The sequence below is a fragment of the Danio rerio genome, chromosome 19, assembly GCF_049306965.1.
Source record: "Danio rerio strain Tuebingen ecotype United States chromosome 19, GRCz12tu, whole genome shotgun sequence".
Lineage (NCBI taxonomy): Eukaryota > Metazoa > Chordata > Actinopteri > Cypriniformes > Danionidae > Danio > Danio rerio.
Genome location: NC_133194.1, coordinates 10,148,147 through 10,168,464, shown reverse-complemented (window position 1 = coordinate 10,168,464; position 20,318 = coordinate 10,148,147). Strand labels below are relative to the sequence as shown.

At 32.9% G+C, this 20,318-nt stretch overlaps 2 protein-coding genes across 12 annotated transcripts in view; both read right to left on the bottom strand.

The window, feature by feature from the left end:
- setdb1a (SET domain bifurcated histone lysine methyltransferase 1a) overlaps positions 1–1,016 on the bottom strand; it is a 37,826-nt gene extending 36,810 nt beyond the window's left edge. Inside the window, exon 1 of the mRNA XM_073930807.1 lies at positions 878–1,016. The gene's annotated coding sequence lies outside the window, so the exon portion shown is untranslated. The remainder of the gene's footprint in view (positions 1–877) is intronic.
- Positions 519–15,926, bottom strand: lrrc71 (leucine rich repeat containing 71). Of its 11 annotated transcripts, none has more exons than XM_073930904.1 (14): positions 15,681–15,926; positions 15,203–15,330; positions 13,577–13,669; positions 13,428–13,503; positions 13,272–13,346; positions 12,549–12,617; positions 11,149–11,308; positions 10,966–11,049; positions 10,687–10,881; positions 10,535–10,610; positions 10,389–10,456; positions 1,255–1,387; positions 1,093–1,181; positions 519–1,019 (listed from the first exon to the last, which is right to left on the bottom strand). In XM_073930904.1, the coding sequence occupies exons 3-14, from the start codon at positions 13,659–13,661 to the stop codon at positions 882–884; spliced, it is 1,248 nt and encodes a 415-aa protein (XP_073787005.1). In that variant the 5' UTR covers positions 13,662–13,669; positions 15,203–15,330; positions 15,681–15,926; the 3' UTR covers positions 519–881.
- Positions 15,927–20,318: the final 4,392 nt, after the last annotated feature.

Below are 20,318 nucleotides of genomic sequence, written 5' to 3'. Positions count from 1 at the left end.
AAAATGCATTGAGTGAACTTGAGGGTGAATAAACCGTTGTTTTGGGGGGAAATAGCCTTTTAAGTATATTCTCTCATTTTTTACTCATACGCAGAGCTCGTTCATTAATGGCCCATTTACATGGGGCTTCAGTGTCAATGCTTGACTTAAGGCGTGTCTGAAGTTGGGGCTGCCGCGATCAGCCAATGAAATTCAGTCAGCAATAGGCCACTGTCTAGCTGGTGTATTTGCATACAGCGATCTGATTGGCTGACACTTTCATCAAAGCTTGAAAAGTTGAACTAGTCCTAACTTCTGCAGCGATCAACGCCTCTGAAGCGGTGCCGACGGATCTACAATGCAGTTCTGCAACACCTGACGTCACCCATTCAAAGTGAATGGGAAGCGTTGACACTGAAGCCCCGTGTGTATGGGGCGTAAACATATACATGCTTTGTACACTTTATTTGCTTTAGTGTCACAAATCCATGTGCTGAAATACAAACAGAACATACACAATATTGAGTTTTTCAGTAATATTTTGCTTTAAAAGCACACATTAATTTACTTTAGTTGTATAACTATTTAAAGGAAAAAGTAAAATGTTTTTTAAATGGACAACAAATGCCTTTTTTTCCCATGTTTTAGAATACTAGACAATCAAAACAATGAAAAAGCACATGGTGACAAGTAAAACAAAACTATTTTATCATTTGGCAAGAGCTTAATGCTCTGTGGATGTCCGTCTATAAAAAGTACAATATAGCAAAGATATTAATAATAACAACAATAATATTAATAATAAAGGATGATTTACCAAAAGATTGACTTATAATGGTAACATGATTGAATTGAAACAGTAAATGCTCATGTTCATTTGTCTTTTCTTATCATTTACAGTGTTAGGCTGGACTGCTGGTCTTGGCTTCACCATATTCGTCCTCCATCTGACTAGTGCTGTTTTTGCTTAGAGGGTGCTTTTGAGACATCATTTCTTGTATCTTCAGGAAGGTGTCACAATCTGAAGGAAAACGATTCTTCTGAAAAACATAGCTCAAATTAAAAGACTCTTTTAAAATGAGCTCTTTCAAAAATAAGAGAAATGATACTCACACTCAGAGAAAGGCGCAGGAGTCCACCTTCACACTGGCTCTCTAGAGATGAGAGAAACACCTTGAGCGATTGCTCGCTCAATTCATTTCCTGAATGAAGAGCAAAGTTACAGTTATGTTTGACTCTCATTGAGAAATAAAATTAAATCTGAAATGAAATCACCTGAAAGATTTAAAGATGTAAGGCATGTGTTTCCAGGATGAATTACTTTTCCACCAGTGTGCACAATTCCAGGATCCAACAGAGGAATCACGGTGTCAACTGTCACCTCCACAGCCTGACTTGGAGATGTTCCCTTGGTTAATAAAAAATATTTTAATTGAAAATTTTTATTGAAAAATTAAAAAGAGTTTAATTGCCAAGAACAATCCTTGTCTTCTCATCTTTGGAAATGCTATCATTAATATTGGCAAAAGGATAATGTAAATCAGCATTTGAATTAAAGGTGCCTTATAATAAAAATCAGGACATGTCTATGCATAGTTATGCACAGTGATAAGATTCCCTCCAACAACTGTAAAAGCACTTTGAGCACCCAGAAAATGGATTTAACTACAATATATTTACAATGTAATTACAATGTAAGTGCACACAAGATAAAAGTTTGTAGTTACATTTGTACTGTGGATATTTACGTACATCTCAGATGTAAGTACAATGTTATATGTAACTACAAAGGTAATAAAAGTTTGTAATTACATATGACATGTGTACTGTGTATATGTATACAACTATAACACATAAATACTGTACATGAAATGTACAAAAACACATGTACAATACTGTCACATATATAATTACGTTATAACATTGTTATACCAATGTAATTACAATGTTATTACTCTGCAACTATAATGTTATTACAATGCTATAACAATGCAATTACAGTGTTGTTACATTGTAATTATAATGTTATAACACTGTAATTACAATGTTATTGTATAGAAATTATAATGTTATTACAATGTTATTACATAGTAGTTATAATGTAATGACAATGTAATTACATCTAAAATAAAAGTTTGCAACAACAAATGTACTGTATATATTTACGTATAAGTACACAAAAACTACATGAAAGTTATTAAGAAACATTTGAGTTTATAAATATCGTGGTCATTATTACAATGTAATAGCAATGTATTTACAATGTAACGACACAGTAATTGCATACAAGATAAAAGTTTGTAATTACATCTGACGTGTACTGTGTATATGTATAAAACTATAACACAAATACTGGACATAAAATATGCAAAACACATTTACAATGCTATTATAGATGTAATTACAATGTTAATACATAGCAATTATTGTACATGCTATAACAATGTAAATATAATGTTATAACAATTTAATTACAATGTTATTACAAATTAAGTATAATGTAATGACAATGTGATTACATCCAAAATAAAAGTTTGTAATTACACATGACATGTGTAGTGTGTATATGTATTAGGGATGTGCGGAGCAGCCGGTATTTGTATTTGTATTTGTATTTGTTGAGGGGGAAAAGTATTTGTATTTGTATTTGTATTCGAGTAAAATTCAAAATGGCGCAGAAATATATATTTTTTCTATTACACTTCTAATTTACGTTATAGTGAAAGTATTGTTTAATTATACCCATTATATAAATTATAGATATGCAATATTGGCTGTTGTTTTTGAACACGTGATAAGAAATGTCATTGAAAAGAAAATAACATAGAAGCCATTATCTCATCCATGGTTAAACCAACGACTAATAAAATACCATTGTGAATATTATGAACCCCACCACCACCGTTCTTGTTTAAGGACACTGAATAGACAGAATAAAAACAAATAATACTTCAAAAAACTGTTCTTCTTCTGAAAGAACTTTTTTCCAATGGACAGAATTCCAAAAATAAGCTAAATAAATCTAAATAAAACCCTGCCTGGGAGATCTGGCAGAACAAAAGTATTCTATATAATACTAAAAGATACAGCCCTGCTATTATCATCTGCCAGCCACAAAAAAGACACAAAGTTTGTTTGTTTGTTTATTTAGAGATATCTGCAAATATTTTTCAATGGAAGTCAATGGAGGAATATGACTAGTCAGACATAATATATTTGCAGATATTTCCAATCTGAATTATAATTATGACAAGTCAAAATATAATTAGAGATATCTCTGAATATATTTATGGATAGTCTGAACAAGGTTTAAATGCTAAAACGGCTTGCCATACGCACAGTGGCACAGTGGAGATTTCTCTAGTTATATCGTTTCAGTCGTTTGTTATGCAGTGACATGCAGTCAAATATTTCGCCAAACAGTCCTTAGGGATGCGGTGACACGCAGTCAGATATTTTACCGGACAGATCCGCCACTTTTGGCGCGCATAAACAATCATAAAGCTCTCGTGCTGCAGGAATGAGGAGGTCTGCTGAAGGCGCACAGCTGACGTGCAGTGAGAGGTTTGCGTCTTTAATAAACTACGGCAGTTTGCGATCACTGAACAGTAAGAATGATTAATAAATCCATATGAAACAGTCCCTTAACAGTCACGTCTCGCTTTCAGTTTCGGGCTTTGGCGCGTTTTGCACTGAGCGTGTGTCTTTCTCTCTCTCTCTCTCTCTCTCTCTCTCTCTCTCTCTCACTCACTCACTCACTCACGCGGGCATGCACTGTGGTCTCATGAGGAAACGCTGCTTTTTGATATAGTGTTTTTCTTGCTCCCGAATACAAATAATTTTTCAAGTATTTGTTCGAATCAAGTATTCGTAAAAACACGCTATTCGTGCCTTTCCGAATACCGTATTCGGGTTCGGCTCCACCCTTAATATGTATACAACTATAACACAAATACTGTACATGAAATACACAAAAACACAATTACAAGACTCATACTTTTGCATAGCAATTATGTTATTACAATATTATTACATAATAACTACAATGTTACAACAAGGAAATTACAACGTTAATACATGGTAATTATAATGTAATGACAATGTAATTACATCCAAAAATAAATGTTTGTAATTATATATGTACTGAGTATGTTTACGTATAAATACACAAATACTGTACATGAAATATACAAAGAACATTTACGTTTAAAAAAATTTTCTTGGACTTTACATTGTTATTACATAGAACTTATTATGTAATGGCAGTGTAATTACATCCAAAATAAAAGTAAGCATATCTGACATGTGTATTGTGTATGTATATAACTATAACACAAATACTGTACATGAAATATACAAAAACAAATTTACAGGACTATCATAAGCCGCTTTTCCACTGTTGTGCCAAACCGTTCTAAGGACAATTCGGTGCGATTAGGCTTGTTTCTCCAATAAGCCTGGAATGGCGCAGCACGATTACAAACCGTTCAAGGCCCAGAATTTTCGGCATGATTAGAAAACTGTGCTAAACTGTGCCAACAGATTCTGTGTGTTGATGTCGCGGCTCTGTTGCCAAGCTACCACAGCTGGCTCAGCGGAAGAGGTTTAGTCATCAGACATAATTGAACAAAGGGAGCCGTTTACATTGCGTTACCAATGCAACTACTGATGTTTTTTGTGTAATGTTTTAAAGAGCTTCGTCGCAGCACGACAGTGGAAAATGAAACCGTATCCGTGTTGTCTGTCCCGGTTTAGCACGGAATGGAACGGTTCTGCTTAAAGAACAATTCCGCACGAAAAGCATAGTGGAAAAGCGGCTATAGATGTAATTACAATGTTATAACAAGGCAATTACAATGTTCTTGCATAACAACTAAAATTTTATTACAATATTAACAAAATAATTACAATGTTATTTTAATGTTATAACAATGTAATTACAATATTATTACATGGTAGTTATACAATAACTACAATGTTATTACATAGCAATTAATAACGTTGTTACAACATTATAACAATGTTATTACATAGTTATTACACTGTTATAACAATGTAATTGCAATGTGAATGCATAGTAATAATAATGTAATGACAATGTAATTACATCCAAAGTAAAAGTTTGTAATTACGTATGTGCTGAGTATATTTATATACAAATACACAAATACTGTACATTAAATATACAAAGAAACATTTAACCCTCTACTGGACATATCTTGATGGTACATGATAAAAAATGATTCTACATCATTTCTTGGTTCTTTTGGGAATATTTTATTGTTAAAAGTTATTTTTTTGTTTTTTGGTAGCTATGCATTACATACATGTGTACTATGCATATTTAAGTATATAACTATTAATACACACTGTACATGAAATATACAAACACATTTGTAAATCTTGAATTTGTTTACAATGTAACACAATGTAATTACATAGTAACATTACATTACATCTGACATCTGTACTGTGTATATGACTGTAACACAAATACTTTACATGAAATATACAAACCACATTTACAATACTATCATAGATGCAATTACAATGTTATTGCATAGCACTTATAATGTTATTACAATATTAAAAATATAATTACAACGTTAATGCATAGTAAATACAATGTTATGACAATATAAATACAATGCTATTACATACTAATTACGATGTTATAACAATGTAATTACTATGTTGATACATAGTAATTATAATGTAATGACAATGTAATTAAATGTTTGTAGATACATAAGTACTGCATATATTTATGTATAAATACACAATACATGATATTCACAAAGAAGCATTTACGTTTATAAATATCTTGGACATAATTACAATGTAATATCAATGTATTTACAATGTAACGACACAGTATTTGCATACAAGACAAAAGTTTGTAAATACATATTAAATCTCAGATGTAATTACAATGTTAATACATCCATAATAAAAGTTTGTAATTACATCTGATGTGTACTGTATATATATATATATATATATATATATATATATATATATATATACAACTATAACACAAATACTGTACATGAAATATACAAAACCCATTTACAATACTACCCTTGATGTAATTACAATGATATTACATAGCAATTATAATGTTCTTACAATGTTATAACAATGTCATTACATAATAATTACACGTTGTAACAATATAAGTACATTGTTAATACATAGTATTTATAATGTAATGACAATTGTAATTACACAAGATAAAAGTTTGTAATTACATCTGACATGTGTACTCTGTATATGTATACAACTATAACACAAATACTGGATATAAAATATACAAAACAAATATACTATCAAAAATACTATAGATGTAATTACAATGTTTTTGCATAGCAATTATAATGTTCTTACAATATTAACAATATTTAAAAAATAATTACAATGTTATTACTATGTTATAACAATATAATTACAATATTATAACATAACAATTACAATGTTACAACATGAAATTACAGAGTTATAAAAAAGTAACTATAATGTAATGACAATGTAATTACATCCAAATTAAACGTTTGTAATTGCATATGTACTGCATATATTTACATATAAATACACAAATGCTGTACGAGAAATATACAAAGAAACATTTATGTTCAAAAATATTATCTTGAACTTAATTACATTCTAATAGCAATGTATTTGCAATTTACAATTTAATTGCACAAGATTAAAGTTTGTAATTACATCTGACATGTGTGTATATGTGTACAACTATAACACAAATACTGTACATGAAATATACAAAACACACAATACTATCATAAATGTAATCACAATGTTATAACAATGTAAATACAGTGTTATAACTATATAATTACATTGTCATTACACAGCAATTATGTTACACTGTTATAACAATATAATAACAATGTTATTACATAGCACTTTTAATGTAGATATTGCAATTACATCCAAAATAAGTTATTAATTACATATGTACTGATTATATTTACGTATAAATTTGCAAATACTGCATATGAAATATACAAAGAAACATTTACGTTCATAAATATTATCTTGGACGTAAATACAATGTAATAGCAATGTATTTGCAATGTGACGACACAGTATTTGCACACAAGATAAAAGTTTGTAATTATATCTGACATGTACTGTGTTTATGTATACAACAATAACACAAATACTGTACATGAAATATACAAAACACATTTACAATACTGTCATAGATGTTATGACAATGTTTTAATGTAACTACAATGTTAAAATATAGTAATTACACTGTTATAACAATATAACTACAATGTTATTACATAGCATATACAATGCTATTACAATATCGTAACAGTGTATTTACAATGTTACAGCTTAGTGATTACACTGTTATATCAATTTAATTACAATGTTATTACATAGTTATTGTAATGTAATTTAAAAATAAGTTTGTAATTACATATCTACTAAGTATAGTTGCGTATAAATACACAAATACTGTACATGAAATATATAGAGAAACATTTAAGTTTATAAATATTATCTTGGACGTAATAACAATGTAATAGCAATGTGACTACAATGTAACAACACAGTAATTGCATCCAAGATAAAAGTTTGTAATTACATCTGACGTGTACTGTGTATATGTATACATCTATAACAAATACTGAACATGAAATGTACATAATACATTTACAGTCCTATCTTAGATGTAATTACATTGTTATATCAATGTAAATACAATGTTATAACAATGTAATTACAATGTTTTTACACAGCAATTATGTTATTACAATGTTATGGCATTGTTATAAAAATGCAATTACAATGTTGCTACACAGTAATTGCACTGTTATAACAATATAAATGCAATGTTTTTACATAGTAATTATAATATAATGACAATGTAATTACATTCAAAGTAAAAGTTAGTAATTACATATGTACTGAGTATATTTACGTGTTTACAATTAACCCTCTACTGGACATATCTTGATGGTACATAATAAAAATGATTCTACATCAATTCTTGGTTCTTTTGGGAACATTTTATCGTTATTTTTGTTTTTGGTAACTACATATTACATACATGTGTTCTTTGCTTATTTAAGTATATAACTAAATCCTCACTGTACATGTTTGTAAACATGTTTGTAAATCTTGAATTTGTTTACAATGTATTCACAATGTAATTACAATGTAATGACATAGTATTTACATCCAAGGTAAAAGTTTGTAGGTACATATGACGTGTGTACTGTGTTTATGTATATAACTATACCACAGATACTGTATTTATAACATGGTAATTACAATGTCATTACATCCAAAATAAAAGTTTGAAATTACATATCGTTGTCTTAGAATTATATGGTTCTATCTGCTTTCTAAATGATCTTGAGATTTTAAGCTTCAAAGATTTGAATTCCATAAAGCAAACAATATATGCATAACTGTTCTCTTTTAAACATTAACATGACAGAATGTACTCTCAATGTAAATTATAAAAATTCTTTTACATTTGCAAATTGGGGTTAAAAATAACAGGGCAAATGCAGATTTACAAGGTTACAATGAATTACAAGGTTCTATCTGCCAGATCATTAATTGAAGCCTTACTTTTCAAGAAATACAACCAGTCTGCTTTTTAATTTTGTTAAAAAAATGAAAATTGGTGTTGTAACAATATGTTTATGTTTGAGAAAGTAAAACTTTTGCTTTCTTTCATGTTTATTTAATGTTTTAATGTTTTTGTCCTGTTTAAAATTTAGCATATAAAACTGTGCTAAATATTTTGTTTAGTGCAGCTGTTAATTGTATGTAATTAACATGAATTCTATACTTTATATGAATTACTGAATTATATTTATTGAATTATATGTCCCATGAATTAATTTAAGTATTTGCCCTTCAAGGCAAATGTAAAGACTTTAACAGACAATGAGCAAATTAAAATTAGTTTAATAAACACTGAAAAAGTTGCACTGACTATATATACACAAATACAATTATTTCACATTTAATATATTATATTTTTAATAACTGTTTCTTTTTCAACAATGTAAAATTCAACATTTCATCTTAATGTCAAAAAATGCTTCTAAATCATCACATTTACACACATCTTTTTACATCTATTCAGGTTTCTACCCTATTTTATGTGGTGCGGCATTATTTAGTTGACTCTGATTTTGTGTTTCTTTCTGGTCTTTCCCACTGTCAACTGAGCAGTCCAGCGGAATGAATCAAAGAAAGCTGACCCGCGCATTTGAAATGCTGATTAACTCAAAGAGAGATATCTACATAGAAGGTATGTGGTAGGGTTCCATAATACTGGAATTTGAAACCAGTTGATACTGAAATTTTAAAAACGTCCCTGTATCTGTGGTCATTCTGCTTTTACTGAATCTTTTGCTTTTGTTACCAAAATCTAAATACAGAGAGCCACTAAATATGAAAAACATAAAAAATGTTTAGAACATCATGCAATGTCTGCAGAAGTCCTTTTTGGTGGAGACAAGCAGACATTATCACTGTTTGCACTGTCAGTCCCGCTTGTAGCCAAGGTAGGAAATACACAGAACCACACACACACACACACACACACACTCACACACACAAATTAACGTTATGAAAAAAAAAAAAACCTTTATGTACAGTTGGTGGTTCTCTTCTGTTATTTGGTATGATTGCACTCATATCAGAAGCGAACCGGACCAGGTTAGCACGAAGTTTAGAAGACATAGTTTAAACTAGCTAAACGTACCATACTCTGACGTAAAATGAATCTGGGTGTGGACCAAAAGTGCTAGTGTGAAAGCACCCTAAAAACGCCCATTACCCGCTAATATTTGTGCGCTGTTGTGCACGTTCTTAAACAGTGCTGATTTGCTATTGTGTTCGCATGCTCAACAGAAATGTCTGTGATTGGCCGTGAAGGTCATCAGTTTACTGAACTCACCGTTGTTTACTGAGTGTAAACACAGATACAGGAACACTGGAGCTTTTAAAAGCCGCTATTCATCAGTGGATCACTCCTATGTCAGATTATAGAGAAACCAACTGATCTACATGATTTTGAAACGCTCCAGTGTCCCTGTATCTGTGGTAATAAATAAAAACGGGCGCAACAGGGCTCAAATGTTAGCAGGAGATGGACGTTTTTAAAATTTCAGTATCAACTGGCTTCAAATTCCAGTATTATGGAACCCTACCACACACCTTCTATGTAGATATCAAAGACCAATTTACTATATTGTATCAATGCATTCTATGGCACCTTTAAAAGTTTCAAATATAATAATAAAAAAAAATTAAATTATATATTTAAATGATGTAACACTCAAAGTAACTCATTATTAAACCTGCCATCTATTTGGTAAAATGTTGATCTATAATATTTTTATTAGTCTTACCTCTTGCTCAGAAACTAGCAGATTCTTGTCTTTGCCTTTTCCAGCCTGACTACGAGGAGCTTTATTATCTGGGTGAAAAACAAAAAACACTGCATATAAAATCAGTTTTTCAATCCAAATAAACTATGTCAAAGGAGTTTATTTACCTTTCTTGGCCACCTTTGCCTCCTCTTTTTTTGCTGCCGGACTTTGTGCTGGTTTCTCCTCCTTCTTGGGATTGTCCTACATACAAAAGATTAAAATCAGACCTTTTCGTGTAAGAAAACATACAACATTGAGGAAACAATATATAATCTACCCTTTTTTTGGTGGTGTGTTTTGCACTCTTGCTGATTTGATCCAGTGAAGAGTTGCTAGGGACAGAAAGGGCCGGCTCATGTGAGTCTGCAAGACTAACCAGAGACGACTGGACCATGTTTGATTGGTCGCCTTTAATTAAAAGCTTCCTCCTCTCAACGATCTCTTCATGAGTCAGAGCAAATGGGCCAAGAACCTAAAGCAAAACAGATGCAGACGTTTCACAGTCTAATTTACCCACATAATATGTAGTAATTATTAGAAGAAAACTAATTTTTACCTCAGCCAAACGAGCCGCTCCATTATCTCCTATGTGATTGTAGGATAATGACAAAGATAGCAGGGACCGATTTAAACGCAGACCCTTTAGAATGAGGACAATAATGAAATACACTTCATTTGAAATATGTGCAATCTTGACATTATTAGAAATGCCAGATGGACAGATTTCAATCCTACATACCTGAGCGATATGAAGGGCACCTGCATCACCGATCCTATTATAGGCCAGGTTAAGTGACCGGAGGTTTTTGTTGGCAGAGTGTGGATTGGAGAGAGCTGAGCCAATCAGACGAGCTCCTTCCTCTCCTATACGATTGTTTCGTAGTGATAACTCCGTCAGCCTGACATGAACATTATTTAAAAAAAAACTGAGTGAATTAGCTACAAATAATGCATTTTGTCACTATGAGAGAGATTCATTCATTTTCCTTCAGCTTAGTCCCTTATTTATCAGGGGTCGCCACAGCGAAATGAACCACAAACTATTCCAGCATGTGTTTTATGCTGCGGATGCCTTTCCAGCCGCAACTCAGTACTGAGAAACACTCCTACACACTCATTTACACACACTCTTTTACACGACCAATTTAGCTCATACAATTCACTTATAGCTCATGAGATTGAACTGTGAGGGAAACCAGAGCACCCGGTGGAAACTCAAGCCAACACAGGGAGAACATGTAAACTCACAGAAACACCAACTAGCCCAGCCAGGACTCGAACCAGCAACCTTTTTGCTGTGAGGCGACAGTGCTAACCCCCGAGCCACCATGCCACATATTATGAGAGAGACATAGTATATCATACCGAAACATTTAAGTAAATGTGTGGGTCCCTACTTAAAGCAATAGTTCACTCAAAAAATGTACTATGTCATAACTTACTCTGAATTTCCTGCTCCTGTTGAACACAATATATCATGAAGAATGTTGAAAATTAGTAGCCATTGACTTCCATACTATTTTTTCCTACTATGCATGTCAAGGCTACTGGTTTCCAATATTCTTCAAATTATTTTCATTGTGGAGCAATTAAAGATTTTGGGTGAACTATCACTTTAACTATATATTGGGGACATATTTATAAACTAAATCTCAGTAAACAGAGAGGATTTATTAGTATCAATTTAAATTTCGGGTCTGTCTTTTTTGTTCAGTGTTTTATGCTCATCAAGTCAACATTTATGTGATGAATTTTGGAGAGAAGACACTTCAATGACCAGTTTATGGCAACGTCTCCTCTTGTAATGCCAGTGTTCATAGATTATCTGGCTTGTTTCATATGAAAACAAGCATCTGCATCTGTAAAGGTATCAACCAAATGGCCTACAAGAACTCATAGGTGTGACCCTATGGTGGGGAGGGGGGGATCCTTTGATGTAACTGGTATGAAGTACTTTCTCACAGACAGATATCTGGGTTAAGATCTTTGAAGGATGACGAATTACATTCCTGCTGAAGAACTGTACCTTCATTAAACTCTTCTTCCCACTAAAAATTTGGTCAGCAAACTTCTAAATAACAGATTATACCATAAACACCAAGTGTATGTGTGTGTGTGTAAAAAATGCGAATGACTCACATGCTGTCCTCCCCTAAGAGTAAATGATAACTCTGCTCAGGGAGTGGGTTGCCTTCCAAAACCACTTTCCTAGCAAGAAAAAAGTCGACACTTGAGTTTTCCATGATCTATTATCATTTTTCAGCATCTATTTAGAGAATTTTCTGAAAAGATCATTTGCCTCTGTTATAAAGCACAAGTAGCTGAAACTAGCACAACTCACTAATGTACATAAGTTATAAGTATAGAATATATGTATTCATTAATTTAAGATTTAGAATTACAAATTACATTTATATTTTATCTCTGTCAGCCCCTTTTGTCAAGTATAATTGTAGGTTGGTCTAAATTTCATTATACTCTGGGGTCTTAAAGATAGCTTACTCTTTCTTGGTAAAATAAACCCCTCTACCACTTGAATTGAAAATATTGTCATTTAAAAAGGAATCTAATTATTTTTTTTAAATAATTATTGACTGATTAATTGGATTGAGTATGGTTAATTTGCAAGCATTTCAGATGTGTGTGTTTGTGTGTGCATGAAAACAGAAGGAAACAGACCACATTAATATTCACAACCCTTCCAAAAATGGTCAAATCAGACATTTCTATTCCATTCATAAGAACTTTGGTCAGCTAACTGATTTTAAATACAACTTACATTCACATTGTTATAGAACTGAATTCATAGTTAAATAAACAATTAATTATGGGTAACCTAAAATACAGTTTGACTGTTCTCACCTGAGATTTGAGCACAGAGACACAGTGTTTTTCATGGATGTGAAAGTGCCATCTGTTAGACCTATACGCCACATGCTGCAAAGCATCACCATTCATTAAAATGGACATAATATACGTACACAAACACAACACACAACTCAAAATATAAAAGCTTACCGCAAGCACAGTAAATTACTGAGAGACGGCAATATCTTGCTCAGCACCTGAAGCATCAGTTCATCCACCGTCCATCCTGTCAAATATAATGAGCAAAAATGATACAGCTCCAACCTATTGTTTACGCAGAAAAAAAACACCAGCCATACCAGATATCTTGACTTCCTTTACGTTGTTGTGCTCTTCGTTCTCCAGCTCTATCTGAAGGCAGCGCCCAGGGGACCATTTTGTCATTCTGCTTTCTAAGGAAAACAGATTAATCATTATTCACTCCACACTGTAAAAAACAAAGTACCAGTTGTTCAGCACACTGTACTTTTTCTGTCATATATACTAAGAATTGTGAATAAGAATTGATTACATAAAAATATATGTTATGTCAACAATATTGGCTAAAATGTTTTGTCTACATGTTTAACTGAGTTTTCTGGACAAACATTTTTGTGTTGAACAGGAATGTTAATATTTAAATAATTTGCGCATACGTGACGTGACGATCGAAAACTAAGCTTGTTTATCAGTTGCTTGACAGAGGGGTGACACAGTGGCGCAGTTGGTAGCACAGGTCGCCTCACAGCAAGAACGTCGCTGGTTTGAGACTCGCCTGGGTCAGTTGGCATCCCTGTGTTCATGTGGGTTTCCTCTGGGTTCAAAGACATGAGGTACAGGTGTCTGAGTGAGAATGGGTGTTTGCCAGTACTGGGTTGCAGCTGGAAGAGCATTTGCTGTGTAAAACATATGCTGAATAAGTTGGCGGTTCATTGCACTGTGGTGACCCCTGATGAATAAACGGACTAAGCCAAAGGGAAATGAATGATTGAATGGATGAAGTAGAATGTTTGTGTTAATTTTGTGTTAAGGATGATATGCTAACTAGAACTAATTACTTATTTTGCAAATTTGAAAAAAATCATCCACTAAACAGATAAAAATCTATTGACTCAAAAGCAGTAACTGTTGCTTCAGTTGATGTGACAAGAATATCTTTATTAGTAAAATACAATAATCAACATTGCATAAATAAACAAAATTATGGTAGCTTAACAAAAAATGTTACTGAAAAAACTCAAAAGAAGAACTCAAAGTTCTTACTGCATCAAGATGCCTTATTTTTTATGTTTTCTCTATTTTTTACAGTGCATGTCAGCTGTTTTTATTGGGTAATCTTTTTGTGTTTAGATGTTTTGAGACACAATATATAGTTATAAGGCAGTATAATTGTAAAAATATAATTATATTGCCAAATATGAACATTTCCTCACCATTTACTCACTCAAGTGGTTCTAAACTTATGAATATCTTACTTCTGTTGAACACAAAACAATATTTTAAACATTTTGTCATCCATAATAGAGGCACGGCTGCTCAGTTATTACCACTGTTGCCACACAGCAAGAAGGTCACCGGTTCGAGTGCCGCCTGGGCCAGTTGGCACTTTTGTGTGGAGTTAGTATATTTTGCCCATGTTGGCGTGGGTTTCTTCCAGGTGCCCCGGTTTTCCAGCTATAGGTGAATTTTATAAACTAAATTACCTGTAGTGTGTGTGTGAATGAGTGTATGGGTGTTTTAAGGGCATTCGCTGCATAAAACATATGTTGGAATAGTTGGTGGTTTTTTCCGCTGTGGTGGCGACCTCTGAAATAGAGACTGAGCCGAAGGAATATGAATGAATGTCATCCATAATAGGAACTAAAAAATACTAAGTGAGCCAATGGCTGTTTTTCCCATCTTGCTTTGTGTTCACTAACAGAAGATTCATTTTTATCTGAACTAACGTTTTAATAACAGGGTTTACCCAGAATCCTTGGCCGCTTCACCTTGACGGAAGGAATCTCTTTCACTCCCATGAGCTTACAGAGTTCGGGGAATTCCAGCTGTAGATGTCCTGAACACTGGTAGTCATCTAGCGTAGTTTATAAAACCAACAAAACATTGATAATTAGTAGTGTTTACATATTTTGGGGGGGGGGGGGGGGGGGGCAAAATACAACATATTAAATTCGTGACAATTGTTTCATAATAAAAAAAAACAATGAAGAGCTGTTAGATATTTGAATCTCCAAAATGGATGCGCAGTCGACAAATCTGCAACACAAGTGTCATGAAGAATTAAACCAGTTCTAAAGGGTAATGGGGGCCCAGCCAAAAACAAGCAGCTAATAAGGTGCCTGGTATTTAATTCAAAGTGTATTTTGCGTATTTAAACCTGACACGAACATCTAGTGAGTCTGTTTAGTTTATACAGCAACATACCTGCAGTTTTTGGTTTAGGTTCCTCTTCAATTGCAGAATCCACCTTGTCCACTTTTGAGGGCTTCTCAGCTCGCTTTTTCATCTTTTATGTGGGGAGCTATTTTAGTATGGTTTAAGTTCACTTTAGTTTTAAAATTAAAACCAAATAAAAATCAAATAAAATGACAATACTCGATTTAATGTAAAGAAACCGCTCATTCAGCTCGAACTGTTTCATCAGCTCAGGTTGTATTTTGTTGCCATGTCAACAGCAGGTTGCTTGAAATCCCTGAAATACAACGGTTAATTTTGGCGCCATCTAACGGATGGGGGCAAACAACGCATAAAAATAGACTTTTTCAATTAAAATTATAGCGTATTTTTCTTTTCGTCACCAAAATATGTAAATATTACAGAGATACAAATATGTAAATATTGAAATAAACTATATAGTTTTAAACCGGCTTTCATCATAATCTGCTGAATTCACCTCAGTCACTCACACACAATAATGCATAAACATATATCTTTGCTCACCGTCTACACATGTATGGGTTTTTTATTACAATCACGTTGTTCTGAAACTAAATGTAAGACATAGAGGAACTCAGAAGAGTGCCCCCTAGTCACATACATTGGTGTAAGACAGGGGTATCCAAACTTTTTGGGCCGAGGGCCAGATGCAAAAAAAATTTTTTATATAAAAAATTTTACATACATCACACAGACACGCATATATATATATATATATATATATATATATATATATATATATATATATATATATATATATATAAATACAGTTGAAGTCAGAATTATTAGCCCCCCTAAATTATTAGCCCCCGTTTATTTTTTCCCCAATTTCTGTTTAACGGAGAGAAGATTTTTTTCCACACATTTCTATACATATTAGTTTTAGTAACTTATTTCTAATAACTGATTTATTTTATCTTTGCCATGATGACAGTAAATAATATTTGACTAGATATTTTTAAGACACTTCTATACAGCTTAAAGTGACATTTAAAGGCTTAACTAGGTTAATCAAGTTAACTAGTCAAGTTAAGGTAATTAGGCAAGTTATTTTATAACAATGGTTTGTTCTGAAGACTTAAGGGGCTAATAATTTTGACCTTAAAATGGTTCATAAAAAAATTTAAACCGCTTTTTATTCTAGCCGAAATAAAACAAAAGTCTTTCTCCAAAAGAAAAAATATTATCAGACATACTGTAAAAATGTCCTTGCTCTGTTAAACATCATTTGGGAAATATTTAAAAAAGAAGAAATAAATCAATGAGGGGCTAATAATTCTGACTTCAACTGTGTGTAGATAAATAGAAAGATAGATAGATAGATAGATAGATAGATAGATAGATAGATAGATAGATAGATAGATAGATAGATAGATAGATAGATAGATAGATAGATAGATAGATAGATAGATAGATAGACAGACAGACAGACAGACAGACAGACAGATAGATAGATCATAACAAGAACTGCTGCTTAATTGAAGGCATGTAATAGGGACACCCGGTGGTTATTTATTGAATCACGTTCATTTTTGTATAGCGGGCCAGATTCTATTGATATTTATAAAAAGCATCGCGGGCCGCCACAAAACAGATTGCGGGCCGCAGATGGCCCGCGGGCCGTAGTTTAGACACGCCTGGTGTAAGATAAATATGCTCTTATTTTACAGAAAACACCTCCCAATTTTACAATGCATATAGGATATGTCATATCTTAAGGTTTTATTTGCGTTACGGTCTTTTTGGTCTATGTTCTTTCTGAAGGTTTCATTTTATTCCACGGGTGGGAGTAAAGTATTTTTAAATCTTGTTTTGAACAAAACAAAGTTTCTCTGTCTTATAAATGACAAGGTCATATTAATAATATTGTCATTATTGTTATCAGGTAGATATTTAAATGATAATTTAAAATTACTCAAAAAAAAAAAAACATCAGTTTTACCAATAACCAGTTTTACCAGTTTTACCAATAATCAGTTTTACCAAACATCAGTTTTACCAATAACCATGAACAATGTTTTATTTAGTTTTTTTTCTGTTATTGTATTCTTTAATTCCCAGCATAAAAACACGAGATCAGAAAATCACTATATATCAACTTATGCAAATGAATTCTTATTTATATACTCTTCCTAACCTCATAACTAGCAATTATGGCTGCAAAATATAAACTTTAGGACAAATAAAAACACAATTCAGGTGTTAAAGAAAGAGTTTATTTTATTTAGTTTAACCTGCAAAATCGTCTGAAAACAATTAACGATCTGAAAGACAAACTTATGGAAAGAAAAAAAAAAAACAAAAAGCCATGATAATGCGCGCTCATGATAAACCGCTGTGCTCTTGACTGTTGCACTGACTTGACCACAGTGCAACACGCTGTTAAAATAAGTCTACATTGTTCAATAACCCTGCTAAAAGCAAAAGAGGACGTCACAACATTCCAGCAAACAGGCATACAGTTACCATATTGTCTATTTTAAACTATAATAAACTACAGTTGAAATCTCTAGTTTAAAATAGACAATGAGTGGGCCCACGCTGCCCCCACCCATCATAACCCTGGCAGCAGTTCCTATTACTGGCCTTCCGTGTATGTCTGAGGGTCCTCTGCGCCCCGTGTAGTACCCTGCTTAGCGTGCACGGGCCGCCTCGCCCCAGGGAACGCATGAGCAAACCGGGTGCCAGTCCGTGCCGGCAAAGAGTTTAGAATGATCTAGAAAGATGGTGATTCTATGCTGTAGCAGGCCCGGATTAAGAATTCAGAGGCCTCTGGGCACAATGTCTTGTAAGCCCCCTACCCGGTCGCACCCCTATAGTTAAATAAAAAAATAAGAATAACATAATATTTTTAAAATAAAATTAACCTATAATGTATTGCCTGCATTTTTAAGTAAATTATATATAGTACATAAATTTCAAGTCTACAAAGATTTAACACATTTTTAAAGCATTTAAAGAGCACTTTGAAAAACAAAATACTAAAACTACTAGTGAAAATTATTGGATTTGAATAAACTTGTTCAAGTTCACTGAAGCAGTACAAACAAACTATATTTAAGGGTATTTTTAATGTATAACTTTTACACACTTATAATGCATATGATTTGGATATAACACCTCTCCAATCCAGTTCTATGAGTCGTCTTTAATACACACACTTATTAATGATTTCTACTTGTCTTCCTCGTGATAAAGAGTATAGGCAAATCTGGAAAAAGAAAATGAGTTCATCAGAAGCCGGATTCGAACCAGGTTCATGATCGCATCTACACAAGTTGCCATTCTCTTTACGAGCTACACCACTTACGCTGCCGTGTGTTGCGCTCTTCAGTTATGTTGTCTGTCAATAAGACGGTGATGGGCGGGAATCAACCAATTAGCTTTTTCCTACGAGGTGTGCGATATTTGCATTTAGCCAAAATAGACACTCCAAAATCGTCATCCCCAAACCCTCCACCCACCTCCTCTGGGGCCTGTGCCCATAATGCCCATTGGTTAATCTGTCCCTGGGCCCGAGTGAAGCTTCACGAAGCGGACTTTGTGAGATTGGAGTGGCTCCACTCGTACCGTCTGTATTGAACTCACCTTGGTCAAGTACAAACAGGAACACGAGAATTGATGAGCTTCATATGAGAATGCAGATCAAACGTTGAGAATGTTTAGAACGCGATGTCACTGGCTGAAAAATGACATCAATTTCCTTAAAAGTGCTGAAGAGTTAACACATACTCACACACACGCATATGTTATATGTATTTTTTTTTCTCAACAGCAAGTAATCTATTTGCTTAAGTCCAGCAGAATAGATAGAAACCTGATAGAAACTATTAAAGGAACCCAAATAAACAGTCAAAATTACTGATTTGAGCTTGCACATATTAGTCATTCCAATGGTTGTCAAAAATACGTACATTTTGCTGCCTTTTCTTCAGTTTTTCAGCCAGCCTGTATGAGGAAAAACATTTGGAACTTTTTAATTAATCAATTATAAACAACATAAAACAAACATTTTGATGTTCTAATGGCGATTCCTCTTGCCAATTTCTATGTAGAAGAATCACTTCCTGCCCTCCATCTAAATTTTAAACATCATCAATCAAATTATCTAAAAACAACCCATTAATTGCAGATTATTTTGGTAATATAAAAAAAAACAATTACTCATTTTTAAAAATACACATAGATGTATATACACAAAAAAGTGTATTTAAAGGATAAAAATATACTTTTACATTTGAATTTGTATAAAAATATAAAAACATGAACATGGGATTTCTACACCAGCATTAGTCCTGATAATAACTTCTAAAATGTGTTAAGACGAAGGATTTTAACCCTTTAAATAAAAAATTGTTTATATAATTCATAAATAGATGACGGTGCTGACAAATTAATTCAAATTAATACAGCAAAATTAGGGATCTTTCCTAAATTGATTAACAAAAATGCAAATGAATACATAATGTCATTCTAGGTTACGTCACGGTGGCAACAGCATGACAGTAAGAAGGTTGCTGGTTTGAGTCCTGGCTGGGCCAGTTGGCATATCTGTGTGGAGTTTGCATGTGCTCCCTGTGTTGGCGTGGGTTTCCCCCACAGTCCAAAGACATGCAATATAAGTGA